The sequence below is a fragment of the Eretmochelys imbricata genome, chromosome 7 (assembly GCF_965152235.1).
Source record: "Eretmochelys imbricata isolate rEreImb1 chromosome 7, rEreImb1.hap1, whole genome shotgun sequence".
Lineage (NCBI taxonomy): Eukaryota > Metazoa > Chordata > Testudines > Cheloniidae > Eretmochelys > Eretmochelys imbricata.
In genome coordinates, this window is record NC_135578.1 from 18287814 (window position 1) to 18299220 (window position 11407).

Genomic DNA, 11407 nt, shown 5'->3' on the forward strand with positions numbered 1-11407 from the left:
GTGTGCCCTTCATAGGCATCACTAATGCAAGCTGGAACTTCATTAAGACCAGTAAGTAAGTAAAGCAGCTGCTGCCATAGGATGTGGCAATCTAGGTCTTCCCAGTACATCTCCTTCTTCTCTTGGCATGTTAGACCTTTCTTTCCTTCCATTATCGTCTCAGGCATCTAATAAATACCCCTCTCGTAGTTTCCATTATATCATCTCTGCTACAGAAGGATTCTGTTTCTGTTCAGAAACGCAACTGCTTCCATAGAATATCAGCAACATCACTCAAGTCTTCTCCAAAATATTTTTATTTATTTTTTTTTTACAGTTGCCTTTCACCTATGAAAGTGACTTTTCTGAGCTAGTTCCAGGTTTTAGGATTTTCTAGATTGGAATACGTGTCCTTTTGAATCTGTATCACTGTAACATTTCTCCATTCTGTGGTTCACCTTTGTGTCCTCATTTCTTTAAGAAACATAGCAATGATATAAATCTCCATGTCCAAAATTAACTCCTTACATTTAAGAAAAGCATTACTATTACAGAGAAAACCCATCAGAGTACTGCCCTGTACAAATCTCAGTATTCAATCCCTTTCCCCAGGGCAATTGCCCTGATCTTAGAAGGAAATGGGCATATGTATATTAGCCTATTAATAAAGTTAACCTGTTTTGTTGAGGTAAAAAAAGTAACAAGAGGCTTAACACCTCCTATATATGAGTTAGTAATGTATTTAAAAGAACAGTTTACGCTGTACAGGGAGGTCAGAAGTTCAGTGGAACCATTCAGGCAAATAAGCATGAATCACCCACTAAAGAAATTACATTTAGGAATTGGAAGACAAGCAGATCAATGCTAACACAGTTCATTCTCACAACTAGCAAAGAAGTTGTCCAACTTTCATCAGCACCTTTTAATAAAACAATAGTCACTATAACCCTAAAATGGATTTGGCAACATCTCTTTCACAGAGGAAGTACCTTGTGCACTCTGACACTGCTTTTCCCTTTGTCCCTGTACGCTGGCTCCCAACATGAGTTTATGACTCTGAAGGGTCTTATGGGAAATCAGTAGCAACAGGAGCTTAAAGGCCTTCCAAGGTGGCAGACTACGCTGGCTGGCAACAGCAGCAGGACTAGTGAGTTACAGGAAATGTTCCAGAACCTGCTCTGCCTCACTGCCAGGTTCTCTATTACATTTTCTTTGGTAATGGCTGGTTGTAAGGAATCTCAGTATTGCACGGTTATTTATGGCTTTGGCTTTCTCCTCTTTCATTTAGCAGATCACTAGCTGTTAGGAAAAGCCTGAGGTTCATGATTTATAATGCAATTGAAAAGGATTAACTCATTTATTAACGTTTCCAAACGAATCTGAAATAATATTCTGTTTATTCCACTGAACTTACCTTAGTAGATAAAGACTAGTACAGCATCCAATAGGAAAATGGACTTCTCTCTCAGATTTTCATAGGCTTGTGTCATGTTTACAATTTTACAGATAATCATCATTTTAGAATCACACTAACAAACTTTATACTGTAACTCTAGCACACAACATATCTAGTTTAGTATTTCTACTGCAGTTATGACTTTCTTCCAGTCATTTTCAGCTAAAGACCATTCATTTACATAAACAGAGGAGCTTTTCTAGTATAGTACATGCCACAGAGTATGTCTGTTTGCAGGTCTCACTATTTAACAGAAATTCCAGGCATACCCAACACTCAATTTGTTATTGTCCAATGCAATATGTGGAGGATACAATTATCAGTTCTGACTTCCAGTAATTACAGTACTGCTATCGGCTTCAAGCAAACCTGACTAGGAGGGAGGTCACAGGTCAGAGTAAACTTGAGTATAAAATTAATTACAAACATCTTTGAAGCACCATAAAGCAGCTGTAACACTGCTACCAACTATCTTACTTACTTGTATAGAGGGCACCACTACGAAGTACGAAGGGCCAGGTCCAAAGCCTACTGAAATCCATGCAAAGGCTCCCATAGACTTCAGTAGACACTGGATCGGGCAATAGAAGTGCAAAGAATACAGGTACAAAAAGGTAGAAGTAAATGTATCTCTATTTATATTAATTTATTTGTATTGGTGCACTACAATGTAAACACATTCCAGCACCTAGTATCTTTCACAAAGATTATCACACAGCCCAGGAGTGTGATTTTTTCCAGTATTTCTTCATAAACGGCGAACAAGTTCTCAAAATGGTCATCTGCCTCAAGTCAGAATGACAAAGCTGGTCTATTTGGCTGAACAGAATGAAGCTACATAATTTGTAAAAATGGAAGAGCTAAACACCCCTTCCTCCCGACTTTTTTTTTTTTTTAAAACCAGATTATGTGCACAGCTATCACAATGATGGGTTCCTTATAAAAACCTGTAATAAACCATTAGAGACATCTTCTGCCCATATAAGATTCCATTGACTTCATCTATAATTAAGTACGCAAAATGCACTTTACAATCAGGCCCTTTTTTCCTAAAATTAGTCCATCCTTGTGGCATTTAGGTTACAAATTAAACATGAGTCTGCCCACATACACCCATTAATCAATTCCTCTACTATATGAGACACGGATGTGAAAATTTTCACTAGTTTATTCTCTTTGGTTGCATTATGACACATGGGCCTGGGTTTCTAACTCAAACCACACACACTATGGCGTGCAATCTGAACTAAAGGAGTCAAGTGATATCTATATTTCTAACCATGGAAACATGCATAATATTTGTAAAATTCTGTTGTACCTTGCAGAATTAAAGTTTTTTACCAGCTCATCTAATATCCGGTTATTTTTCAGGTCAGGTTCCGTGACTGCCTACAAAAGAACAGAAGTAAACAGACAGTGTTCAAGCACACATAATTTACTTCTCAGATGTGTGTTTCAGACACCACCCATAAAACCATTACCCCTCAAAATTGTTATGTCAAAAAAGTTCCATAAAAATTAAGTACAAATATCTTCTACTGAAAACCATCTAAGACCGTGAAATAAGTGAGTCTTGAAAATGTTAGGTAATATCCAGAAGCATAGATAAAAAAACAATACTTTGTTTTAAGACCAACCCATTAACACTAGTTTCCAACAATGCTTTATTGTACCCTAGCTCCAATTATTTTGGAAGACAAAAGTAGGCTCCTAAGAATGAGATGCAAACATTAAGCAAGAAGGAGTAAACAAAGGACAATGTCATAGTCTGAATAATGGTGGAATAAAAGATACAGATTATTGGGTAGTTTTCTGCATACATATTCTTTTAAAAGAACCTTCCTCTCTATTTTAATTTTTCTCCTGTGTTACCATTCCAGAGCTTCCTTTGCTCTTACTCATATCAATTTTTAAGAAGGTAGAAGGATGGATATAAAATGTGCAGTCCAGAAATATATACCGAGAAGTCTGCACTTTTTTAAACGTCAAAAAACTGATAATATATTACAAACAGACCTTTCTGAATTCTGGCCTTGAACAGACTTATGCTTTAGGAATATGCAAGGAAAATCACCTATATTTTGCCAGTACTTTTGAAACACTGTTTGTTGTGTTTAAGCAGCCTACCATTTAAAAACATCCAGTAAAACCCAACTGGCTGAAAGCCAAAGATGAATGGTCTTCCATGCACTTTATTAAGTGAAAGTCTTTCAGATAAGATCTTAATAAGTCAGTCCTGCCTGTAATGCAGGGGTATTGCTGGTCCTCACAGCGTTTTTCAGAAGAGAAGGGATTTACTCCATTATCCATGGCCAACATCAATCACCCCTCTTCTGTATAGTCTACTGCCATCTCCCACCCCAGAAGAGCTGCACTACATATCTGATGTGTTGTATGGAACACATTTTACAATATGAGTAGCAAATATATTAAACTACGTATTCTACACAATAGACACATAGGAGTACACTTAATCTCCACTATGCAAAGTGGAGCAGCAGCATCGACAGGACTTACTTAATCAGAACTGTAAATGTTAGAAAATGCTCTCATTGAGTATACTCAGAAGTGATTTTTGTATCTAAACATTCCATCACCAGCCACCCCCAAATAACATGTACTCCTCAATTTAAAATATGGGAGGGGGGGAGGGAAGAATCAATCAAAAGCCATTTCTATTGGCTATAGTTTCTATAAAAGCTTATTTTTACTAATCCTAAATTCTGGATCAAATTCAACCTGACAGCGTCTCTTTAAAAGACCAGTAACGTGCACCATGGAATGATCAAAGATTGATGAAAATTAATTGTCCCTTCGGGGCATTCAGGTGCCTACGAGTGCCTAAATCTGTATTAGACCACTTATTTAGGTGCCAAAGATTTAAATGACTTCAATTAATATTCAGCACCTCTGAAAAAAATCATGACACTTATTTATGGTAGCTGCCTAGATATGGATTTTAGGTGCTCAACTTGAGGACCTCACGTTTGAAAATACCAGCAGAGGTGAACACTATAAGAAGCAGTTCTGTATATCTTAAAATGACATATTTGATTAGACCCAAAGATGAAAAGGTCTTAATACTGAAGATTTGCCCAAAACAATATATAAAAAAAAACGAAACAAAACAAAAACACTTACCACACAACATGTTGGACACTGAGTTTTGTAAGACAGAAATTTTCGTATACAAAGGGAACAATCTGAAAAAAACAAGTTACATACCATATAATCAGAGTGTACTAAGCTAAGATGAGTAACTATATTATTTTTTTTTTAAAAAACCTAGCAAAATGTGAACTAAAGTAATTATAGTCATACGTAAAAAGAGAAACATTCAATAAAGAATACTATTCTATTTTAATGGAACGTTTACCAACATATTTCAGCATTTGATCTCAGTCTGTGTGTCCATTTAAAAAAAAAAATATTTAGCAAATATACCCCAAAGTAACATCAACTACTATTGTTAAAATAGCAAGGTTTACTGAGCTAACCTTCAAGTTTGAAATAACTACACTTCCTAGAACCACAAAATTCAACTCCAATCCAGTATATGGAGTAAAATCACGGGGAAGATTTAACACAGGTTGCATGCTCCTATCTTTTAGGACCTTGTCCAAAGCTCGCTGAAGTCAATTCAGTAACTCCCATTAACTTAAGAGAGCCTTCAATTAGCCATTATTTTTATCCTCCTGCTAAGAAATGATTAAAGGGGGTAAGCGCTTGATCCTGCAATGTGCTTAGTGCCCTCAACCAAAGTTGAAAGTTTACTTTAGTGGGAGTTGAGGATGCTCAGCATCTTGCACAATTGAGCCTTCCAGAAGGGCTTCTCCAGACTAACGGAGTAAGAAGGGCCTAGGAATTCCTAAATTCCAATCCCAGTTCTGACAATGACTCAGTGAGTGGATATGGGCAAGGCACTTCACTTCTCTGCCTCAATTTCTCCATTCAGTAAAATGGAGATAAGACCTCCCTCACAGGGGTGTTTTTAAGTGCTTTGAGAATGTAAAGCTCCATAAGCATATGAGTGTTACTGTTCTGTAAATTAATAGATTTGATTAAGTTCTCTGCTGATAGGTTTTTATTCCCTACTAGTCTACTTCAAGTAAATGTTCTGTCCTAGTTTTAACTCATGGATATGGCTTTCATTACACCTAAGTAGAGTTGATTAAACTTTCCAATAATATTATAATTGCACTTCCTCTTGGAACAACTTTATTTTTAAGGAAAAGTCTGTCAGAAGCATCACGCTCTGCATCCCAAGTTATTCACAGATTGCTTTGGGTATTCAGCTGTCTAATAACAGCTGGAAGAACACATCAAGCAATAACAAACAATTATTAAAGATAATTTTAGCATGCATTTTCTTATCATTCCAATTAAATTTCCTGTACCTCTCTGTCTCCAGCAGTCACAAGCACACCTACGTCAAACTGCTTCTGCAATATACCTTCCTAAGGGCTAGTCTACACTAAAGCTGTAAGTCAACCTAAGTTATGCTGCTGTTGTTCCTGTATGCCCTGGGACAGAGTGGAGAGATGCATGGAAAATTTAGCTCTAGGCAATAAATCCTATAAGGCCAAAGAGGGGTGGCAGGAAAGGAATCTGCATAACTTTAGCCTCCATCTGTTGATGTACCACACAGGGGTTCACTCACGTAGGGCCTGATTCTGCAGTCACTCCACATGTAGAACTCCTGTTAATTCAAGTGAACAGAACTCCTGTACAGAGCATGGCTACAGAATCAAGTTCTGTAACTGCTCATTGTAATCGCTGAGTCTAAGTCTTTTATATGACCTTTACTAACCTAGAATGTTAGTCACAGGACAGTAGGCATAAGCTTGTCGTAAAAAGCAAAAGAAGTAAAAAGGTTCACCTATATGCACACAAACCCTAAGGGCATGTCTAACCAGAAATGTAAGCCCAGGGTTAGTGGGACTCAAGTCAGCTAAACTGTGTCAGAGAACGCTGGGCTTGCATGTTTATACTGCATTTTAACCCTAGGTTAAGGATTTTCTGACCCGTGCTCGAACCTATAACTCTGGCGTCCACACTGCAGTGCACAGACCTGAGTCAAAATAACTCTGTCCCAGAGTGCCTAGTGCCTCTTCTCCCCCGCAAACCAGCATTGATGCTCTAGCCCTACGAACGTGTTGCAAAGTGAGAAAGCTCTACTGCCCACCCTGTTTCCTAACTCTGATGGTGCTCCTTATGGGCACGTGAGTCCCTTCAGTAACACAAACTGCACAATGAGCTCCTTTGGTAGGTAGTTTGAGAAGGCTTTATACTGAACTACCATCTAGTTTGAGAATGGGGCTCTCCACCTCTAGGCTGAGTCACACTGGCAGAAAAATCCCCATGTGCACCTGTTCTGAGGATAATTAGGACATCCCTGTCCAGGGCTGAGAAACTATTAAAATGAAACTTTGTGATTCTTAATTTTTAAAATAGGATGTTCAATGAAGGTGTTTTTGTTTGTTTGGTTATTTATTTATTGTTGTCTGTTTGTTTTGAAGGTTGACAAAGTGTAGGTTTCAGAAGAAAAACCACACACCACACACAGCGTGGCTGCTGCAAGCTGTGAAGCAGTGAAGTGCATCCCCAGGTCTTGGGGTGCAACGTACTCCAGTTCACACACCCTGGGAATCCGTTATCCCTGCTATACTGCTGGAGGCAGGGATAAGGGGTCCCCGGGAGCATGTGGTGAAGTTTTGGGACTGGCTCCCATTCACTGCCCTCACAGTGCATGCTGCCCAGGCATCTCTGCACACGCAGTCCCAGGAAGGGCAGGGGAGCCCCAGAAGCAAGGGACAAAGGGCAGAGTGGGACAAAGAGGCTGCCCTGAATGGAGGCAGAGTTGCAGAGGTCCTGGATCAGTACAGCCAGGGGAGAGATAACCCCCAACATCCTGGCAGCTGGGAGCCACCTCCCACCTGTCAGCTTTGCTCTCTGCTCTGGGCAAGCTCTGAGGAGTAGCCAGAGTCACTGCCACAGGAGGCTACGAGGTGGTTTTGGGGCTGGCTCCCCTCGCTAGAGCCCTGCGCAGATAGAAAATCTTTATCCGCATCAGATCCACAAACATGGTCCACGGATATCTGCAGCGATGAATATAAAGCAGATTTACAGCGTTCTACCACTTGCCGCCCTGACAGTGTGCGCTGCCCAGATGCCCCTGCCCACACAGCCCCAGGGAGGGCAGGAGTGGATCAGAGAGTAGAGCGGGGACCAAGCAGCTGCCCTGCAAGAAGGAGGTATGGCCACGGTGTTGTGGGGTCATCCCTTCCCCCAGCCTAGCTGAGCCAAGAGCTCTGATGCTCCCTCTTCCTGCAGGGCAGCCACTTGGTCCACACTCTGCTCTCTGGCCTCTCCTGCCCTCCCTGAGGCTGCGTGTGCAGGGGCACCTGGGCAGCGTGCACTAAAATCTGGCTGACCAGCTCCCTCTGCGAAAAGCTTCTTCTGATCAGTCTCCCCTAAAAACCCTGCAGGCTCTCTGATAAAGTGTGCTTGCAGACCAGTGTTCAGGAAACAACAAGTTAAAGCTTATCTGAGCTGCTTCCATTTGCAATACAGTCCAATAGACTGCATCACAGACTGTCCGCATAGAGAAAACTAAGGAAGTTGCCCCAATGAACTCTGGGATACATCCAGAAGACTTCTGGGACCCAAGTCAAACCGGAGCCACATGCAAACAGGAAAGTGACAAGGCTCAGATCCTAGAATCATAGGACTGGAAGGGACTTCAAGAGGTCTTCTAGTCCAGCCCCCTACACTCAAAGCAGGACTACGTATTATCTTCTAGACCATTCCTGACAGGTGTTTGTCTAACTGACCCTTAAAAATCTCCAATGACAGAGATTCTACAACCTCTATAGGCATTTTATTCCCGTGCTTAACCACCCTGACAGTTAGGAAGTTTTTCCTAATGTCCAACCTAAACCGCCCTTGCTGCAATTTAAGCCCATTGCTTCTTGTCCTACCATCAAAGGTTAAAGACAACATAGAATCATAGAATATCAGGGTTGGAAGGGACCCCTGAAGGTCATCTAGTCCAACCCCCTGCTCAAAGCAGGACCAATTCCCAGTTAAATCATCCCAGCCAGGGCTTTGTCAAGCCTGACCTTAAAAACTTCTAAGGAAGGAGATTCTACCACCTCCCTAGGTAACGCATTCCAGTGTTTCACCACCCTCTTAGTGAAAAAGTTTTTCCTAATATCCAATCTAAACCTCCCCCACTGTAACTTGAGACCATTACTCCTCGTTCTGTCATCTGCTACCATTGAGAACAGTCTAGAGCCATCCTCTTTGGAACCCCCTTTCAGGTAGTTGAAAGCAGCTATCAAATCCCCCCTCATTCTTCTCTTCTGCAGGCTAAACAATCCCAGCTCCCTCAGCCTCTCCTCATAAGTCATGTGTTCTAGACCCCTAATCATTTTTGTTGCCCTTCGCTGGACTCTCTCCAATTTATCCACATCCTTCTTGTAGTGTGGGGCCCAAAACTGGACACAGTACTCCAGATGAGGCCTCACCAATGTCGAATAGAGGGGAACGATCACGTCCCTCGATCTGCTCGCTATACCCCTACTTATACATCCCAAAATGCCATTGGCCTTCTTGGCAACAAGGGCACACTGCTGACTCAAACAATTTACCTCCGTCCTCCTTTTAACAACCTATTAAGTACTTGAAAACTGTTATATCACCCCACAGTTTCTCCTCTCCAGACTAAACTAATGCAATTCTTTTTTTCCAGACTGTTATCATTTTTGTTGCTCATCTCTGGACTTTCTCCAATTTGTACACATCTTTCCTAAAATGTGGTGCCCAGAACTGGACACAATACACAGTTGAGGCCTAATCAGCACGAAGTAGAGCGGAAGAATTACTACTTGTGTCTGCTTACAACCCTCCTGCTAATACATCCCAAAACGATGTTTGCTTTTTTTGCAACAGTATTACTCTGTTGACTCATATTTAGCTTGCGATCCACTATGACCCCCAAATCCCTTTCCACAATACTCCTTCCTAGGCAGTCATTTCCCATTTTGTATGTGTCCAATTGATAGTTCCTTCCTAAGTGGAGAACTTTGCATTTGTCCTTATTGAATTTCATCTTATTTTCGTCAGACCATTTCTCCAGCTTGTCCAGATCATTTTGAATTTTAATCCTATCCTCCAAAGCTCTTGCAACCCCTTCAAAGCTTGCTATCAGCCAAAAACTTTATAAGTGTACTCTCTATGCCATTATGTAGGTGTCAGCTTAACACGGGCCTGGACCCTCCAGCCCTGCAGGGTCCTGAGACTGTAGGTTCAAGCCCTAGGTTAACACAATTTGTATGTGGATGCAAGAGGGGGTTAGGCTCAAGCCTGGGCTTACACTGCTGTATAGACATACCCTAAGATCTAATAGAAGAGATGACAGGATGGAATGAGAGTCAGACACTAGTAAGGGATATATACACAGACCCATAAAAATACTCCTGTACTTACAGGTATGTGAACACTGTGGTATGATCATTGCAATATCGAAGTAATCAAAGCATATCCCACAACGCAACAAATCATCCACTGCCTGAAACGGGAAAAATAAAGTTAATGTCATTTGAAGACACCCTTCAAGAGCTCTTCGTCTGACTATATGTATGATATAAGAAATATCTACACGCTTTCAATCTCAGAAATTCTTGTCCAGCAGTTTCCTAAACCCCATAGATGAAAAGCAAAAATCCCTCACATCTCTTGGGGATGCATTTAACAGTTGCTTTACATCAAGAGCTGTTACACTAAATGTAAACACAAATGCAAATGGTCACATAGCTATTCGGCTTGCTGAACACAAATTCAATAAACAAACTGAACATAGAACAGCTTCCAAAATCAGTTCCAGTGTGTATATTTAATCTTTGGCACTCCTGCTAGAGCTCAAGAGTGAAAAGGGGGAAGGGAAAGGCAGTTCTTGCAGAAGACCCTTCCCAAATGGGAGCTTTACTAGTAATTCAATATTATCGGATATTCCTCCTGACAAACTCCTCCCATCCAGCTCCCTCCCTCGGAAAAATAGGGACATGGGTCTTGTTGAAAGCAAAGGGCCTGCTCTGCCACCTAAAAGTTTTTGGGGGGTGGGCACGGTAAATTCCACTCTAAGGCCAGCTACAATCCTCTGATACTTCAGATATCCCCAACGTCACTCTTGGGAGCCCCCCATGAATCAAAATGCCAGCCCTGACGCTTGGCCAGCTCTGGAGAACCACTCTCTTCCTTCAGGATTTTAAGGACTCCACTCTGACTTATAAGGCTCTTTGGACCATAAGTCTATTACCACCCCCAATAAGCATCAACGGGCGCCCCCCTGAGTGCCTTTCCCCCAGGCCCCGCCCCCCAGCTCTCACTGGGCAGGCCCCAGGCCTCCCCCCGCTCTCACTGTCCCTCTACCCCCCGTTGTCGGGGGGGGGAAGAGGAGGGGGGAGTGCAGGGGCTCGGTCCCAGCCCACACAGCTAGGATCCGCGGCTCCAGCGAGCTCCCCCAGCGCAGCGCCGGGACTGAAGCCCCGAGGAGCCTCCCTCCCACTTACTTTCAGCAGGGAGAGGTTCTCCGGCCAGCGCGGCTCGGCCAGCGCCATGGTGCCCGCCACAGGCAGTGCCCGCTCCCGACCCGCCCGCAGCCGGCCCCAAATCACCCGCGCTCGGCTCCCGGCACAGCAACCGGTGCGCCCGCGCGCGCGCGCGAGCAGACTTCCGGCCCCCCGCCCCGGAGGTTGCTGGGAGATGTAGTTCGTGCTGCGGCTGCGCTCTGCTCCCCGCAGGAGAGTGAGTTTGTGTGTGTATGGGGGTGGGTTTTTGGAGGGGGGTGAGGGAGTGAGAGAACCTGGATTTGTGCAGGAAATGGCCTAACTTCATTATCATGCACATTGTGTAAAGAGTTGTCACTTTGGATGGGCTATCACCAGCAGGAGAGTGAATTTGTGTGGGGGG

At 42.6% G+C, this 11407-nt stretch overlaps 1 protein-coding gene across 5 annotated transcripts in view; it reads right to left on the reverse strand.

Annotated features, from left to right (window-relative positions):
- RAD18 (RAD18 E3 ubiquitin protein ligase) overlaps window positions 1–11124 on the reverse strand; it is a 130231-nt gene extending 119107 nt beyond the window's left edge. For all 5 annotated transcript variants that reach the window (XR_013346690.1, XM_077822455.1, XM_077822454.1 and 2 more), the window contains exons 1-4: window positions 11008–11124; window positions 9926–10007; window positions 4577–4638; window positions 2754–2824 (exon numbers count right to left, since the gene is read on the reverse strand). Coding sequence is in view for 4 of the 5 variants with exons in the window: in XM_077822455.1 (XP_077678581.1) it covers window positions 2754–2824; window positions 4577–4638; window positions 9926–10007; window positions 11008–11055 (263 nt within the window). In the remaining variant the exon portion in view is untranslated. The remainder of the gene's footprint in view (window positions 1–2753; window positions 2825–4576; window positions 4639–9925; window positions 10008–11007) is intronic.
- Between the last annotated feature and the right edge of the window lie 283 nt (window positions 11125–11407).